The 17424-nt window shown below is 55.4% G+C and overlaps 4 protein-coding genes across 4 annotated transcripts; 1 reads left to right on the forward strand and 3 right to left on the reverse strand.

Annotated features, from left to right (window-relative positions):
* Window positions 1-5232: 5232 nt before the first annotated feature.
* Window positions 5233-6078, forward strand: CkaCkLH20_03279 (uncharacterized protein; the record flags this gene model as incomplete). Its single annotated transcript, XM_038885998.1, has 4 exons — window positions 5233-5274; window positions 5328-5630; window positions 5684-5851; window positions 5911-6078. The coding sequence occupies 4 exons, from the start codon at window positions 5233-5235 to the stop codon at window positions 6076-6078; spliced, it is 681 nt and encodes a 226-aa protein (XP_038748507.1).
* A 249-nt stretch (window positions 6079-6327) lies between these two features.
* CkaCkLH20_03280 (uncharacterized protein) lies at window positions 6328-8172 on the reverse strand (the record flags this gene model as incomplete). The annotated part of the gene is made up of 4 exons (XM_038885999.1): window positions 6328-6516; window positions 6586-6646; window positions 6708-7975; window positions 8026-8172. 4 exons carry the CDS (start codon window positions 8170-8172, stop codon window positions 6328-6330), a joined length of 1665 nt encoding a protein of 554 aa, XP_038748508.1.
* Window positions 8173-8926: 754 nt separating this feature from the next.
* CkaCkLH20_03281 (histidine acid phosphatase) lies at window positions 8927-11152 on the reverse strand (the record flags this gene model as incomplete). Its single annotated transcript, XM_038886000.1, has 6 exons — window positions 8927-9493; window positions 9549-9900; window positions 9960-10021; window positions 10084-10338; window positions 10395-10479; window positions 10542-11152. The coding sequence occupies 6 exons, from the start codon at window positions 11150-11152 to the stop codon at window positions 8927-8929; spliced, it is 1932 nt and encodes a 643-aa protein (XP_038748509.1).
* Window positions 11153-15126: 3974 nt separating this feature from the next.
* On the reverse strand, window positions 15127-16534 carry CkaCkLH20_03282 (uncharacterized protein; the record flags this gene model as incomplete). The annotated part of the gene is made up of 5 exons (XM_038886001.1): window positions 15127-15571; window positions 15650-15819; window positions 15875-15942; window positions 16002-16232; window positions 16291-16534. The coding sequence occupies 5 exons, from the start codon at window positions 16532-16534 to the stop codon at window positions 15127-15129; spliced, it is 1158 nt and encodes a 385-aa protein (XP_038748510.1).
* Between the last annotated feature and the right edge of the window lie 890 nt (window positions 16535-17424).

Genomic DNA, 17424 nt, shown 5'->3' on the forward strand with positions numbered 1-17424 from the left:
ACAATAAACAAAGTTACCTAATTCCAATAAACCTCCTTAAGAAGCATTAGATCCTCATGGAGTATCGTGTAGACCAGTATGTCCAATTTCACAATTCGCTCGCGAGCAAAGGCAGATTCGATCCCGCCTTACCCGAAATCACTATTTATACTGTCTGTTTCCATTTCGTAGAAGAAGTAATCACGAAGTGCTGCATTGAGAGAACGGTGCGCACGAACGTGAGCGCAGCGCATGGTCGGTAGCGGCAGAATATTCATGCTTAAAAGACAGAAGTGTCGGGGCATTGTTTTCTCTCGCAAACAAGCTTGCGTCCTGGTTGGGTACTCGTTTTTGTTCAGCGGATGAGCTTCGCGGCCAGGAATGTCCGAAACAATACGTTGATGTCGGACTATCACCACACACATATGTTGATCTCGTGGGAGTGATCGGTGGGGCCGAAAGATGGCTATAACCTTCTACCTAGCGTCTGACCTCGTCTCTGTCCGGCTCCTAGATCATATTCACGGTTATTCCCAATCACGGGTCGAAGTTATCTTGCCTGTGTCAAGGGTCTCTTATACCACCGATGGCATCGCATGTCATGATCAACTGGATCTTAAAATGCAATACAACCGTCAGAAATCTGCGTTTCGAGTCCCATCAAGATCTCATTCTGGACGTCTAGTAGATTCCGAAAAGGCCCTGCGTCCTGAAAAGATGATGACCATACGCGCCACCGTGTGTTTTGGGTATCTGAGTGAGTTGTTAACAGCCTCAATGATCAGATCAGGAGTGCTTGCATCGTCGGCAGACTACCACTCATCCTAGAAGAAGACCGGATAGTGATGGTTCCGTTGTTTGCGTGGGATATACGCCGGTGGCCTGGTCTTGAATGTGTAGGTGAGAGGTAGTAGTGTGCTTGCTAGAGCTTGCATTTATAGAGCGACGCCGGGTCTTTTGTCAGCATGTCGCTTCAAACATTTGTTGGCCTTACGCTTTGGTCTGATGATGGTTGATGGTTGATTGTTGATTGTGGACGATGAATGGTCCAACCGGTATCTCTCCTGACGTTCGACATTAGCCCAAATAGTTCCCATGTGTTTCCGCGTGGTGTTAACAGCAGAGTTGCCGTTGTTCTTCTCTTCTGGTGCCCTGTTATTCGGTCGGATAACGAACAATATTCTTGGCTCAATTAGATTCAAGCTGATCAAGCAAACGTTCGGCTGTTCATACATGGTCAAGGTTGCGCTTAAGAACTACGAAGATGCACTCCAAATGGCACTTTCACAACCAGCTCAAGGTTCGAAAGGCCTTCTCCATAGAAGTTGATCCCGAGTGCGGCCGAGTGGATTGCTTAGATTATGGAAATCGTTGAGAAAGTGACAAAGTTCACATTAGATAGAGTCGAACTCTGATAGAACCAAATTAGGTTCTATGTAATAGACTTACCTTATGTGTCATATCAATCTAACTTGTCTGTCATCTTTGCTGTCAAGCCACGAAACTCTCTCTAACAGGAACGACCCAACTCGACTCCATTGATCTCCATGGTTGATCAACATCAGCCCTTCTCTCTCTGTGACATTCAAACACCACACCACCTTGGTAGCTTCTTCGGCCACATCGAACATACCGATTGCCACCACTTTCTCATCCAAGCTACGGCTATCGTCATCCAACGTTGAATCTTCGCCGTTCATACATTCAGCGTCAGCAAGAAGAACACCGAACCTTACTGCCTTGCCTATGATGCTTTGGCCCCACCAACTAGAAGAATCTTTGCCGCGAAAGTAATCGCCCGCCGATGTGTCAAGAACCAAAGCCTTGGCAATTTTCCCCATCACTCTGAGCTCGCGGTGCGGTATATGCAAAGTTTCCAAATCACAATCTTCATCCGTTGTCCATCTGTTGTTTTCGGCCCCTGGCCTCAGCTTGACGGATTCGTTGAAGCGAGAAGCTTCCCGTTTGGTCGTAAACCGATGATATATCGGGCCTTCGATAGATGCCCATGACCATGATGGCGCCCGTACCACCGTTGATAGGGAGAGAATTGCTGACCTGGGCCGTTTGCCAGGGACCGAGGGGCCGCTAATTATGTGCCGCTTCGGTTTCCAAAGAAGACCCCTGGCGATGTCGCTTTCCCAGAGCCCCGCAAGGTAGCGGGAATCTATATTTTTTCGAGCAAGACTGGCGATAGATGCTATGGCAGCGAAGATGTCGTGAGGATTGGACAAGTTCCCCTGCGTGTAACCATATAATATCGCATACCACTGCGCCAATGTTTCTTGCCTTCTAACTTTCGGATCTGGGGCGTCGGACAGGAAAGCGCGCCTTAGACTAGTTTCCCCTGGGTTCCAAATGCTCCTGGAGCCATCCTCCCATGAGCTCCCAGTGCGGCAATTATATGCAATCTGATTCTCAGCGAAAATGATCTTGCGCTGAGAAAGGACTTCTTCCTGATAGCACCACCCGCGGGTACTGGTAGGTCCTGTTGTTTGTCGACGGTCTGGAGTAAAGTATACAACATCGGTACTAGAAGACGAGAGCGGCAGCGGACAATGCTGTTGCTCTTGTTTCACGTTTGGTGTGCTGAAGCCCAGACGAGAGTCTGCAGAGCGTGCGGCAACAAGAGTGAGGCCCGCGTTGCCATAAACCTGTTCCATATGTCTCGACTCAAAAGCCCAGTCTTCTGTGTCACCCTGAATGATACAAAGGGCATCGATCCAGAGGTACTGAAAGCCAAGTGCGCGGGCTAACTGAATAGCTTCTTGATGAGCCTTGGCTAGTAACGCCAGTGGAAGTTCAACGAGGAATGCCTTGAAAGTATCGTGTGTCAACTTAGGAGTATCCTTTGACGGCCCCCAGCAGTAGGAAAGCGCCATGTACGGCTCGCGCATATCTCCAGTAACATGGAGTCTGGGAGGCCTGCTCTCTCCCACATCGATGACTCGCGTGGGCATCTTCAAGAATTCTGGGCCCTCGCAACGTTTATGATTCGCACAACACTCTTGAAGGCGGGAGCGAATGAACGACACCTGAAGGCTAGTGTCGGGATCCGCGGCGATGAACCGTCCAGGATACCTCAGCGCAGCGGCAGACTCGGCCAATCTTCTAGCTTTTAGATAACGTTTCCCATTTTCCGACAGAAAGGAATATTTAATTCTGAGGACTCACGCATAAACACGTAGACTAACCTGCATAGGAGTACTACCAGCGTTTGTCTCTGACTGGTCGGGTACGGATGGTCCGGCCCGCCCGCACATTATCCAAACGCGAGATTCATAACCGCCCCGTATGGTCTGACCCCAAAGCCAGATGCTTGGATACCATGGTGCGTTCTTGGTATATGAGCTCGGTCTTTCGCCGTTGAGCAGCTCAGTAATAGTCTCAAGTGGGGTGCGACTTGTCAGAACGCCAGCCCAGCAGACACCACAAAAGGCACAGCCTGATTCTGCACTTTCCTTGAGGGATTTGAGGTTTGGGTGGAATTTTACATCGTGATCGCTTATCGACTCGACGGTCAGCTTGGCGCAAAAGTTGCAGAACGTCATCGGGAGGGAAGAATGCTGAGAAACGCGGCCTCGTTGATGCGGGTTCCAAAGTTCTTCTTCGTTCGTCTTCCAGGTTTACTGTGTCAGAAATAGAGAGCAGGCAGACAGACGAGGATGCATGCTTATGTAACGACGCGCATAAGGATATGACTAATACGGACGTACGCTCCAATGACCATTTCTTTCAGGATGGAATATGGAGAGCTGATCTGGCCATCGAGGAAGTAGATAATGTTCCCTTCAAGTTCATCATTAATTCGATATGGCTGTGTCCCGCCGCGGCTTCGCCAAGCGGCATTGGTGCCAGGACTCGCCCATGGGTGTTAGACGAATCGATAGCTGCTGACAAAATCAGCTAGATCCGAGCATCATTCAATCAATCATGGCGGTGCCTTTCTAATTGGCACGTTAATACGCAGGTCTGTTATACGATTGCCCATTCTCGGACGCAGTCTCTGACAACTGGTTGCCTGCAGCAAGGGCGTTTCTCCCATGCTGCTCAAATCCTTTGACTGGGCTTAACTCCCAAGTTCATACTAATTGACAGCTCGGCAACCTTCCGTGATAAGTAAAATGCTCTTTTGTCAAGCTCACTCCTTGGCAACTCATGGCAAACGGGAACGAGATCCTACGAGTCCACTTTCCGCAGTAAGCTTAAATGTTCTTTTGTCATACTAACCCCTTGGCAACTCTCAGCACACGGAAACGAGATCCTGCGATCCCACCTTGGTGAGCGCTAGCCACTGTCAAACTCTAAGTCATGCGGTGCTTAATGACAGTCATTCTAGACGACGAGAGCCTCTATTGGATTCTTGGCACCTGGATATTGCTGGAGAAAGAGACATCTACAGGCACAAACCAAACAGAGGGAAGCGAACATCGAACTGTTCAGCAGGGATGGTGTGAAGATCACTGCGAACATAATCTCCAGTTGACAGGAACTTTACGGACGTAACTTAGCCATTGCATCCAATAGTGCTCCTGTGGGGAGCGGATGATCCAACATGCCACTCTCTAGTGACGCATCACTTCAGGATACCAAGATCCGGCAACCTTGAGGTGGTCTTATTTGATTGGAACTTCTACGGGACTAGATTCTTATAGGACAAATACCCGGCAGCTACGAGCGATCGGGTTGATGTGGTCCCTTGCTGCGGAGAACTCGGAAGGAACCTTAACGGGACCGCCCATGTCAAGGGTTGCTCAGCTGTCTGGCATGTACAGGGCTCGGCATGCCTCGAGAACCTCAGAGAGATTTGAAAGTTATCGATCAACATGATACCACGACAGCGAAAGTTCTTCCGCCTCGGTGACCTCTTGGAGAGTCAGAAGAGGAAGGTGCTTCACACTACAGAGGCGATCGAATGATGGATGGGCCAAGCATCATGATGATGATACGAAGACGAAAGTCCTTCCGCCTCGCTGAAGCCAAGAAGTCCGATTGGGAAAGTGCTTCAAACTGCATTGGCAATACGATGAAGTCTGAGCCAAGCGTGATGCCACAAAGGCGAAAGTGCTTTCTCGTTGAACTCGAGGACCGTCCGAAGAGGAAGGTGCTTCATACTCCGTGAGCGATTCTTGCAGAGGCTCATAAGTATAAGAAGGGAGAAGACTCCCATTGAATCTCATCATCACTCTACAGTTCTTCACAACCATCCAATTCACCCATACAGTCGTACACCTTACCAACACTCTTTCCAAGATGAAGTCGACTCTCCTGACTGCCATTGTGGCATCTTCCGCGGTTTGTCCACGGCCATCCACCATACTTTGCCATCTACTAAACTCCAACTCCAGGCCCTTGCATCTGCTTTCCCGAAGGGCGTCTCGTTCGTCAAGGCCTCGTCTCTCTCTCAGAGATCCATCGACGAAGCCGTTCCCTTGACCTTCATCGGTCAGGCATTCGTCGACGGGCCCAACGTCACGCTCACCGGCACCGCCGAGTCCATCTACAACGACCTTCTCGCCATCAACCCCTCGTACAACGAGTGGGACTTCCCCGAGTACCAGGAGCGCATGACCGCACTCGGGTTTACCAAGGAATCGCTCCTCGAGCTCACCCACTCGGGCGACGCCAGCAAGTTGAGGAAGCGCGGCCACGTGAGTAAACCACCCCATTCATGACGACTTCATAGACTTACACTTCATCAAAGACCACCTGCAACCCCTCTGGCGACGAGGTCGGCAACTGGGGACTCCAGTGCAACGAGGGCCTGGGCTATCTCGGCAGACTCAACGGCTACTGCCAGGCTCCCGCCGGCCGCGGTGGATGCGCTCGCACCAGCTGCTCTCACGGCTGCGGAATCTTCCTCTGCAACGACGTAAGTACACCGTTTCACTCATGTGCGTCCTGACAGGGCTTGAATGCTAACACGGACAGAACCCCAACCCGATCTCGGTCTGGTGCGGCAACCAAGTCGGGGACGTCTACGACATCGCGGCCCAGTGCGAACGCGAGAGGACCTCTTACGTCTTTTCCCTTCTGGGACAGATCTTCCGCGACGGGCCGCCGGCCTGGAACACTGTTGTCAGGAACCAGAACTGCTAAGTTCTGGGCTTCCAAGGCAGCTTACTACCATTTCCTGGTATGATGACGGTTTAGAGTGTGACCGTTGAGGAGAACAGATCTATTTTTTATTCTTAGGCGGACATATTAGTGAGGAACAGGTGTTGTAGGAGATATAGGATAGAGTCGATTATGTCAATCAATCCTTTAAAACAGTTCTCTGCCTTTGCTTCTCTCTGTACATGATGATTGGCTAGCGGCCGTCACTTCCTCAGCTCGGTACCACTTCACTCACTTGTACAAGCTGCTGATGTCGGCCAGACCCGCGGCCACAAGATTTTCCTGAATCGATCCATTCAACAAGACGTTGAAAGGCCCGGCCTCAAGCGGACAGTAAATGTCACGACCGCACATCGTGCCCTGGAAGTAGGACTTGACAACCGCTAGGGCGCATTGGTTGAGAGTCGCCGAGGCCGTGTGCTATAAGACGTCAGCATCCCTGATCTCTACCGATTCGATCTGGGACAGGATCTCAAGGAGAACACTTACACCCAGCCCTTCAATCGTAAGCCTCCGAGCTCCTTTAAACTTGGGAGCGTTGTTGACGGTACTGTAATCACACACGTCAGCAAACCACACCCCAGTCCTTCACACCAACACCAGGGACTTACTTCTCAATCGGCGTCGTCGGATCAAACGTATTACTCACAAACAACAAATCCGCCCTCGTCTCCCCCCCATACGGCCCCTCAAACACCTCCCTCCCCCGGATCGACCACCCAGAACACCCCAGAATCTGCTGAACCCACGTCTCCCCGACCACGCTCTGCCCCTCCACCTGCTCGACAAACGGCCTCAACCCCTCCAGCGTCGTCCCGAACAACCTGTTCCCCTGGTCCGAGCAGAGCACCCCGAGGCTCTGCTCCGGATTCACCCGCCCCTCCACCCCGGGGTCCCCGATCGCCGCGTTCAGCCCCGCCGTCCACGCCGCCAACTCCCCGCCCGCCAGCGCCGCCTCCAGCCCCACCAGCGCCTCCGCCATCGCCGGGAACGACACCACCGGCCCCGTCGCCGCCGTGAGCATCCCGACCTTGAACGTCAACAACGCCGACGCGATCTCGCTCGCGTTCGCCCACCCCTCCGCCTCCGCCCCGCGCGCGTCCAGCCGCGCAAACGACGCCCTCCACCGCTCGAAGATGTCCATCGCCGTCTCCCCCGTGTAATACGCGCACGCCTCCGGCCCCGCCGCGTGACAGTACACGAAGAACGCCCCGAGCACGCCGTCGAGGTGCGTGACGCCCGGGAACGTCCCGTTGGCCTGGTATCCCTCGGGGCTCACGACCCCGTCCAGCGCCACGCGCCCGACGCGCCCCGGGAACATGGACGCGAACGTCTGGCCCAGGAACGTGCCGTAGCTGATGCCGTAGTAATTCAGCACGCTCGCGTTGCCCCCACCCTCGACGACGCGGCCGCCGTCGGCGGAGGAGGCGAAGGCGTCGACGAAGCTGAGCATGTCGCGCGCCGTGACGGCCGTGGTCATGTACCGTCCCGCGCCCGTCTCGCCGCCCGCGCGCGCCTCGCACCGTCTCCCAAGGTCCGCGCTGAAGTCGATGTAGCGCTGGTAGAAGTCGTCGACGAGGCGGTGGGGTTCCTCGTCACGGGTCTGGAGGGTGGTGGTGTTGGTTGAGCAGTTGAGGCGGGGCTCGCCGAGGCCGACGCCGCGGGGGTCGAAGCCGACGATGTCGTAGTTGGAGCCGATCCAGGCGCGGAGGAGGGCCCCGCCCTCGCGGACGAGGTCGAGGCCGGAGACGCCCGGGCCGCCGGGGTTGACGAGGACGGCGCCGCGGTAGGGTCCGTCCGGGGAGTCCGGGGTCGCGGGGAGCTTGAGGAGGGGGACCGAGGCCCGGGCGAGTTCGGGGTTTTTGTAGTCTAGGGGGACCTGATGTCGTCAGTGAAAGTGCGGGGTAAGAGGGGTGGTGGTGATCTGACATCGAGTCTGGCGCAGAGAAACTGGTCTTCGCAGGGACACCAGATGAGGTCCTTGGACGGGGAAATGGTCTCAAAGGTACAATTCTGGGCTCTCGTCGTCTCCGCACCGAGTAGGATGGCCGCTGTGGCGATGGTTCTGGCCTTCATCTTCTTTCCTCCCTTGTTCGGGGAATAGCGAACGAATAGCGTGAAGTAGTAGAATGAATGTGTGATGAACTCGGAAACAGCCTGATCAACCGACTGGCCTTCCTTAACAACCCAAGGGTCTCCCCTCCCCCTCCTTATATCACCTTCCCCCTCGGCCAAGGCCACGATGACATCTTTCAGTCAGTTGGCGACATGTGCTCTCGGAACACCTCGACAGATCGTAAACCCAACCATACAGAACCCCTAACAGCCTCGCCCTTGATCGCAATCTCCGATGCGTCCATTCCCATCAACATTCTCCCCGCAAAACCCCAGAAGACAGACGTCGAGAGAAACAGATGGAGGCTGTGCTGATGCGAACCGCGCGATGATTCACCAAGACCAAGCCTATAATTAGCGTCGAATACGTTTCCTCAACCCCGGAATGCTGGCCGCCCATGTCTCAAAGCTCGTATGGGATGTCCGTCGTATCCCATCGCCATCAGCCCATGTCTCGATCATTTCCCCCATTTCCCCCCCTCCATGACGGAGGGCGGAGGACTGGAAAGAGCAGCTGAGCCACCACGCGGTGAACCCTCTCGGTTGCATTCACAGCTGTGCTGGAAAGACTCAGGTGAAAAATAGACCTCAATTGAGCGCCAGGAATCCAATCCGCGAAAAAAATGCCCTCTAACAGACAAGTACACCCGAAGACATATACACACACTCACTTACAAATCACACCGACCATCTCATTATCCCTCCACATCCCATCTTACATCGGCCTGCCGTCATAGACGACACCATAAGGCACGGTCTCGATATCCCCGTGACAAGCCCTCTGGTAGTCCGCCAACTTGGGCATCTCCTCCTGCACCTTCAAGAACGTGCCCAGCTCGCACCACCCGTCCTTCCTCTCGACGTCGCACTCGGGGAAACTCCAGCCCAGCGGCAGCGTCCTCTGGTTCAGCACGAAGTGGATGTACTTGGTCTCGCCGCCCTCGCTCTCGTAGCCCGACCGGTCGGCCTTGAAGGGCTTGGGCGTCTTGATGATCTCGATGTCGAGGCGGGCGCCGAAGGGGGTGATGTGCGAGACGGTGAAGTTGTGGGGGCCCGGGTACTCGGTCGGCTGGAGGAGGCGGGCGAACTGCTTGAAGCCGAAGGCGGTGAGGATGGAGGCGATGTTTGTGTCGTGGGAGAAGTCGAAGTAGAGGCTCTGGTTGAGGGGGAAGGTCTCGGTGTTGTTGTCGAGGGTGACGTTGATCTGGGAGCCTGAGTAGCCGAGGGTGTGGTTCTGGAGGCGGGCGACGACTTCCTGTTGCCATCCGATGCCGACGGCGCGCTGCGATATGATCAGTTCATGTTTCATCTCAGAGGGATTTCATGACGGAACTTACTCCTGTGGGGTTCTGGAAAGCGTTGTTGCCAGCGAACGCAAGATCGACGGAGTAGGAGAATCCAACCCACTCTTCGTAGGTGAAGAGGTCACAGAAACGGCTGAAGCCGTAGGCCACCGTCTCGTAAGGGCACATGGTCTGGGCCGCGTAGGTGTCCTCGATGGTCCAGTCGAAGCCCTCCACCATGCCTTTGAGGCGAGCCGTGGCGTTGGCCAGGTAGTTGGAGGCCCAGATCTTGGCCGCCTCGTCGCCGCCGTTCTGCTTGCGGGCGTTGGGGCAGTTAAGGTAGCCAGCGAGCGAGTTGTTGGCCATGTTCTGCTCGATGATGACTTCGATGGTGGCGTTCTTCGTCCTATGTGCAACTGTTAGTCGGCCGGCGGGAAGTTTGTCAGGGCGTGTATGAAAACATACCATTCGAGGCCGAAGAAGCCGGCCAGCCAGTACTCGGCTGACTTGAGCATTCTGTCTTGCGTCTGTAAAGCGTGTCAGTCATCCCGAAACAACATTATTCGCCCAGGAGAAATAATGAGCTCACCGTGGTTCGCACAATGATCTTGCTGTTAGGGTTATACAGCGAAGAGTACATGTACGAGTGCAAGATGCCAGAGTCAAACAACTCCTGACGACCCTTGGGGACAAGGATCTCATGACCGAGCTGGTACTTCCAGCTGTTCAGGAAACTCAGCGCGCCCTTTGCCTTGAGCGTCTTCTCGGCCTCAGCAACCTTCTTCCCAAAGTCGGCCACGTTGGAGCCCATGGTGGGATACCTCGATCCGTGACGCGAGAGCATCTAAACGGCACGTCAGTCAAGATCCCAAGCGTCGAAGTCTGAGCCCCCAGTCTTACCTGAACCTGAACGATGTCCGCCCCTTCGGGCAGAGCATACTCTTCGACACCGAAACCAGGGCTAGGCTGATACGGCGTGAGATAGCTGCACTTCATCAGCACTGAACACCAACCCTCCCTCCGTCCGGACACCACATCGAAACTCACCCCATCATGTTGAAAATGCCATCATTAGCGCTCTGCATCCCCTGAATCGGGATATCCGTCTGCAGCGGCGCATTAGGCACGAAACTTCCCGTAGGCAGGACCCGCGTCTGCGCCATGAACGCGGGCTTCCCCGTCGCCGTCGGCCCGGCCCATAACTCCGGGCTCGTCCTGAAGTACTGCGGCACGTTGGGGTCCGGCCGACACGGACACTCATCGTCGCCTCCCTTGCCCCCAATACCCTTGAAGACGCCACTGGGGCCATGCCTCACCCCGTTGCCATCCAACCCGAACCCCAACACCACGAAGGCGATGATGAAGCCGAGGATGGTGACGATGATGGCGAGGCCGATGGCGACCGTCGCGCGGCGGTAGCTCCGCTCGCTGGGCGAGACGTGGAGGTGGTCGTCGTCGTCCTCGAGGCTGATGGGGAAGGTCGCGTCCGCCGGGGTGCCGGGCGGGAGGGCCGGCAGCGGCTTCTCGCTCGGGAGGGGCTTCCGTCCCCGCCGTCCCGAGGATCCGGAGCGGCTTCGGCGGGGACCCTTCTGCTCCTCTCCGTACGGAGAATCCTCATCCCCCGGGACCCGGAGATATCCGGCCTGGCGGGCACCCATCTTCTGCTCCTCCTCTCACACAGAGGCCAAGACGGATGGACGGCTTGCAACGATAAGGGACGTGGAAACTTCTGCGCTGTCACTTGACCTTGTCAGACGGGCGTGATGCTACGTACGCGCTCTACCTCGGACGCCGGCCTATCGGGCTCGCTGTCGATTGACTCGGGGCCCGCGAAGGGTCTCCGTCGCTTACGCACGACAAACGGCCAAGAGGGGGGGAGCCGTATGTGCAGAACACAACGGTTTGACCAGCCAGATCAGGCCGGTGACAACGAGCGACTGCGAGTACGGCAGGAGTGGTGGTGGTGGACGTTCGCTAGGTGCAGGCCGAGGCGCAGATGGAGCGAGCGAGCGGTTCAGACGGGGTACGTTTCACGTCCGGGAGTGCCGCGGTAGTCGCATCGATCTGCTTTGAATTGGGGGGGAATGGAAGTGGAGGGCCGTATGCAGGCTCCGAACGTGGTACGGAGTAGCAGTTCGACAAACGGGTAGGAAGCGACAGGTCCGTGGCGTGGAAAAGTGATGACTCGATGACTGCAGGTTGCGGCAGCGAACTCTGCAGAAACAGGGGCGGCGGGCGCGGCGCAGGATGGATTCTTCGATGCTTTTGCACCCCCAGTAGTCGGGGTTGGTGTTCCGTCAAACCCAATTGGCCACCTGGAGGAGGTGGATTGGAGATACGTTAGAAGAAGGTCACTGAGGTGAGGGCCTCAAGGAGGGTCCCCCGGCCCGGGAGGAACGGACGGAAAGGAACGAGGAAAAAATAAAATGATACAAAAGCAAAAAACACACAATGCCAATCGCTCGGATGCTTGCGAGTGATACGCGCGGCAGGTAAGCCTGGACACAGTGACGACTGGAGGTAGGATTTCGTGATAGAGGCGTCGTCGGGATGGACAGATGGTCAGGGAGGCTCTTGGTTAATTAAGGGGGGCACAGCGCCTGTCGTTGAATGCGGCCTCGTAATTCGACAATTTGGCGTGGGATTTGCGGATACCTGTCCCATTCCCGTCCGTTCTTGGTACGTACCTAGCTCCAACGGGAAGATGGATCCGGTGCCGAAGAAACAGATCCGATCCTCCCTCCACTGGTCTGGCCAATAGGGTCCATCGGACAGCTGGCTCCGGGTGGGAGCACAGGCCACCCGTCCTCGAAGCCTCGACTGGAGTCAGTGCACGTGATAAACGCCGAAACAGCTGGCAGACGCCGGCAAAAACAACCTTACGCGCTTACCTAATGGAACCTCCATCACTGGATTTGAGCGGGAGCAGCGGCGCCAACTCCGCCGTATGATCCGAGCGCCTGCGTTCAGACGGCTGATGGAAGTTCTGCTTTCAACAAAACCTCATCACGCCGTTCCTTCTTTCCTCGAATATAATCTTCCACTTCATCCAACCAGGAGCCAAGAGCGACACTCTCCCTCCAGCTACTATTACCACAATCAGCCACCCTTACTCAGCTGGTCGTCAGCTCCGATTCCAGACCTCGAGCGGAGAGCAAGCGATAGTTTCCCGTTGGAACTAACAGCAGCGATCCCACCCCTCCAAAAAAACACCACATCAACCCCATGTCCCGACATGCCTTGACACGGCGCGCGATGCCACGCAAACTGATATCGCAATCCGAATTGGTCCTTCAAAGGCACCGCGCAACGCCTCCATCAGAACCTTGGCTGCATACCGCAGACGCCGTTGATTAGTTATGCCCTCTTGAAACCCGCCCATCTCCCCTGTCCTGTCGCTTTTGGCGTTACCCACCCATCATCTTTGCTTTTTCCCCATCCTGTGCAAGACGCAGCTCGATGCGGTTGAAATAAGAAAAGAGAGGGCAGACAAAAAAAATTCTCAAGTGCGCCCACGCGGATGTGTCTCCAGTTTGACCGTCTCACTTACAATAACCCCCCCGCTCACTTTATCCCTCGATCGATCGCCTGCGCTAGGAACCGATGACAACTCCCCGGCCATGACCAGAATGCATTTGGCAGCAAGGAAAAAGCAAAGAGAGGTCGAAAGGCGGATGAGGAGATGAGCAGGGCCTCGCTGCAAGTTGCAACTGAGGGCCGACGAAGACTCACCCGCGCTGCCGACGTCGGACCAGCGTCGCTTCCCAGTCCCGTCCCCGATGAGGTCTTCGTCCTCGCCATGTGCGAAGACGAAAAAGCAATTGTCTCCTCTGAACCCTGATACTGACCCGTACGCAGTATGCGCGCCGACGGCGGTTGCGACCACAACCCCAGCACTACCCACGACGGGAAGGTGTTCGTCAAAGGAAATCATCGTCATCACCAGAACCCCAGACCCTTCAACAATGAAGACAACCCAAAAGCAAAATAGCCCCCGCCTAGGGGTCTCGACACCCAGCCCTCGCCGGTTCCGAAGATTGCAAAAGTTCCCGCAGGACTCCCCTTCAATGTCCACTTCTTCCCATGCATGCTTCTTCGTGCCTCCCTTGTATGTGAGTGCGTGTGTCTGTCCAGAAGCGACGTGTCTCCGTCCGTCCCAGCAGACTGCCATTCGATCCCGTCACTATCCCTGGAGGTCGGGCAATTGTCAACCGTGGCCAACGATCCGGCAATCGCATGCATCCCCTTCGGCAGCGACTCCAACCGCCTGGCCAGCCGTCTTGCAGATGTCATGGACCGCTTGTCGACCCGTCAAGCCTGCAGCCACACACGCTCCTCGATGGTCGACGACCGACTATGCAGAGTCGAGATCGCTCGGGGCCCTGCACATGTTTTGACCAGACGTCGAAACGGCTGTCGCTGCCCACTACCGGTCAGGACTCGTGAGAATTGCCGAAGCCACGCCCTGGCCCCGACGCCTGCGGCCTTCCATGCCCAAGTGTCGGTCAGCCGTCGACCGGTCAAGATATTGCAGACCGGAATCCACATGCTGTATGATGGTCGTTTGCCCCCCTTCTCTTTGGCATCTCGGGCGTCGAGGCGTGGATGCTTGTTCGCCTTCAGTGTTTGCTTTTCCGACTTCGCAGCCCGTCCTTCTACATATCGCGACAGGGTCCCGTATTGACATGGAGGCGTCACACGTGCGCATCGAGGAAGAGGAAGAAGAAACTCCAATAACTCAAATCCGCAAAGAGGCCAAGCGGCCGTTCGTTCATGCGCTGCTGTCGTGTCTCGTTACACCTAAACCGCGAGTTAGCATGCAGAAATCCCGTCCGATTGAGCGCCTGGGTATGGGAATCTGAGAAAGGCACTGTCCTGGAGTTGCACAAGAGGGAAAACCCAAGCCGTGCTCCTCGTCCAATGTTGCCCCTCTGTAGGTTCCCGTTTCTCGGTACGAAAGCCGTCAGGGGGAGCCTCAGAAGCGGTCAGGGCCAGCTGAGAAAGTGGCTTGACGTCCATCCTCGAGGCATTGGCAATCCCTCACCGATGTCTTGGATTGCCCAATCATTGAACCACTTCTCTGACCGGTGCTGCGTTGCTAGCATAGTTCCAGCACCACGGTCGTGTGATCAGTAGCCGCTCCGTCTGCAGCCACGCGATTGACGTCCAAAACCACACCGGTTTGTCTCGCTCCTATTTTAGCAAAACTTCTCATGTGCCACGTTTGGACCACTCGGTCAATGATCAGCGCTCATGAGCCTTCTTGGTTGGGAAAAACCGGTGAATGGGTAATTAAATTCTATTACAACGAACTCCTGGTCTTACATCCATCCGTGTATACATGCTTTTTTCTTGCCGGGTTCTACTCGAACTCCCAATGACTCCGTGCTCATCCGACCGTGACAGACAGGGTAAGAGAATAAACTTTTCGAGTGTGACCAGGGTAATAGGATACGGTGAGGGAAAAAGCAAATAACGCAAGATGCAGTAGTCGCTCCACGCCTGAGCGAGCCCATGTGCCCAGGGATAAACAATGCAAGTCCAAGAAATGCAACCGTGACGCCCCCTCTCCAGTTTTCGACGATGCTTGTTCGTGTTCCCCGGCGCAAAAGTGATGTGAAAACAAGCGCAATTAGTTGGGGTACTTGCGAAGAGGAAAAAAGGCGTCAGGCATAGGTTCCAGATGCCAGACACGGTCGGCCGGCTTCTCGAAAGCATCGTGCCACTCTCGCTGGAGCTCATCGGGGATGGACCATCCCAGCTTGTCGTTGCGTACGCGCATGCGAACGAGATGGCGCTTCTCGCTTGGGCCCTGGCCGTTGACAAAGGCCTCGCGACGGTGAAGGATGGCGAGGTTGTTGATGAAGTGGATGTCACCAGGTCGGGTCTGGATCTCCATCTGCGTCGCCTTGGCGATGGTCTCCACGGCGTCGAGCGCTTCGATCTGACGAGCAGTCAGGGTGGGGAAGTGTGTTGGTCGAGGATGCGCAGCGTTGCCCATCAGGGGAGTGCGGCCGAAGTTGATGATGATCTTGCCTTCATGATGGAAGAGGACGGGGCGACATTGGAACTTGGGGCTGTGGGCAAGTCAGTAAGGAATCTCAACTTGGTACACCATCGAAGTGCATGAGGGGTAGTGAAACATATCGACTTACAGAGCAAAGGGCCAGTCCGAGCGGGATAATGTGCGAATGATATCTGGTCGTGTAGCGGCGAGGACGTTGTAGACGGTGTGGGCGGAGGCAATGATGCACTTGCCACCGGCAGCGGCGGTGGCTCTGGTCAACCAACTGATGATATCCCCAGACTCCTCGTTGTGAAACGTCTGGAAGATGAATGGGTCAGGGATCTGTTGTTGAAGTGAGAAAGAATGTTCTTACAATGGAAGAAGTGGAATGGCGGTGGTGATCCGCCTTGGCCTGAGTGGTGTTGTCTGCAACAATGTGGACTGTGGACAGAATTAGCAAAGTGCCGAGCACAGACGGTTGGTTACCCAACGTCACATACCAAGCATGTTTCCCTTCTTGTCCTGGCGGCCACGCTGGTTGGCGATGTACCCCTGGATGCCAAGATAGAGTACCGTAAGATCCTCGACGGAGTGGTTTTGCGGGTCAATGCCGCGAACTACGCCAAAACCCCTGCCATGATGAATGTCGTCGGCGACGCGAGCAAGGACGGATCCCAGGGTCGGGAGTGGAAAATTGTCTGGACTGACGAGGTCGCCGTCGAGGCCCAAGGCTGTTGTGCGAAAATTGTCAGCGCTCAGGCCGTTTTCCTAGATTTGAGGCGGACATACCTTTGAAGTGCTTCAGAGCAACCATGAGCTCATCGAGGTCGGCGCTGGTGAGGTTGTACGTGTACTGCGACTCTTTGGTGAATTGCGGGCCGGTCCAGGCTGATTCGAGGTCCAGTGTCTCGGGAAAGTTGGTGGGGAGGCCAGGAACGTCCGCGACTGGAGCGTTACAATCGAAGTGATGGATGTGGTGGGCAGCAGATGCTGTGGTAGCACCCATGACCGGACCAACAGCTGTGTACGCCATCTTGCTGATGTGAGAACTGAAAATCGACGTGTTAGAAACCGACCGAGGCGCAGGATGAGTAAGCCATGGCAAGGACAGACGAACCTGTAGGTTTCTCTATTTGATATACTGTTTTGCCGTGTGTTGTTCGCGGGGGTACAGGGCAAAGAAGAATTGCTCTTGAAGAAAGGAAACCCGGATCAAGGAAAGGCTTGAAGTGACACTCGATGGAAGCTATTCGACGACCAACACGTCTTGTGTGTGCGAGGACGAGAGAGTGTGTGCGAAGAGGAAGTTCCCGTGTGGGAGCGGCTGTACGTGCGAGGCAGAGACAGTCTTGTATAAAACCCTGAAGAAAAGAGAAGAGAAAGACGAGGGCCGGAACAGCAACGGTGGCGGGAGAAGAAACTGTTGAGGAAGAGATGGTGAGGTGGTTTCATGATCTGCCAGCACCTAATATACCTTCTCGTGGACCCCCTTTTAGGTAGGAAGGAGACAGCGGCCGCGTTTCCCAGTCGGTGAAGGGAAGGAAAGGAAAGGAAAGGAGCTTGCTTGTCGAGCGGTAAGGCAGGTAGACGATGTGTGTGTTGACGAGGAGGGACAGAAAGACGGACGACAGCGAGATAGCAAGGCAGGAAGCCGATTGTTGTATGGGACCCTGGGAAGGCGGTTACCCGATGCGCGCTTGCCCGCGTGCTTCTGTAGGGGTTTGGTTTGATGGTGACGAAGTAGATGTAAGGAAGGAAGCAGGAAGCAGGACCTCACAAGACGTGAGGTGAGGCACGGAGTACGGGTACCGTGGTTGTGACAACTCCAGGTCCCGTCGAGATGCCGTCCGTGTAGAAGATGGGCTACCTCACATGTGAGCGCGCGGGCGCGGTCGGGAAGCAGCAAGTCGCGGGAGAGCGGCA

Source organism: Colletotrichum karsti (genome assembly GCF_011947395.1).
Source record: "Colletotrichum karsti strain CkLH20 chromosome Unknown Scaffold8, whole genome shotgun sequence".
Classification (NCBI taxonomy): domain Eukaryota; kingdom Fungi; phylum Ascomycota; class Sordariomycetes; order Glomerellales; family Glomerellaceae; genus Colletotrichum; species Colletotrichum karsti.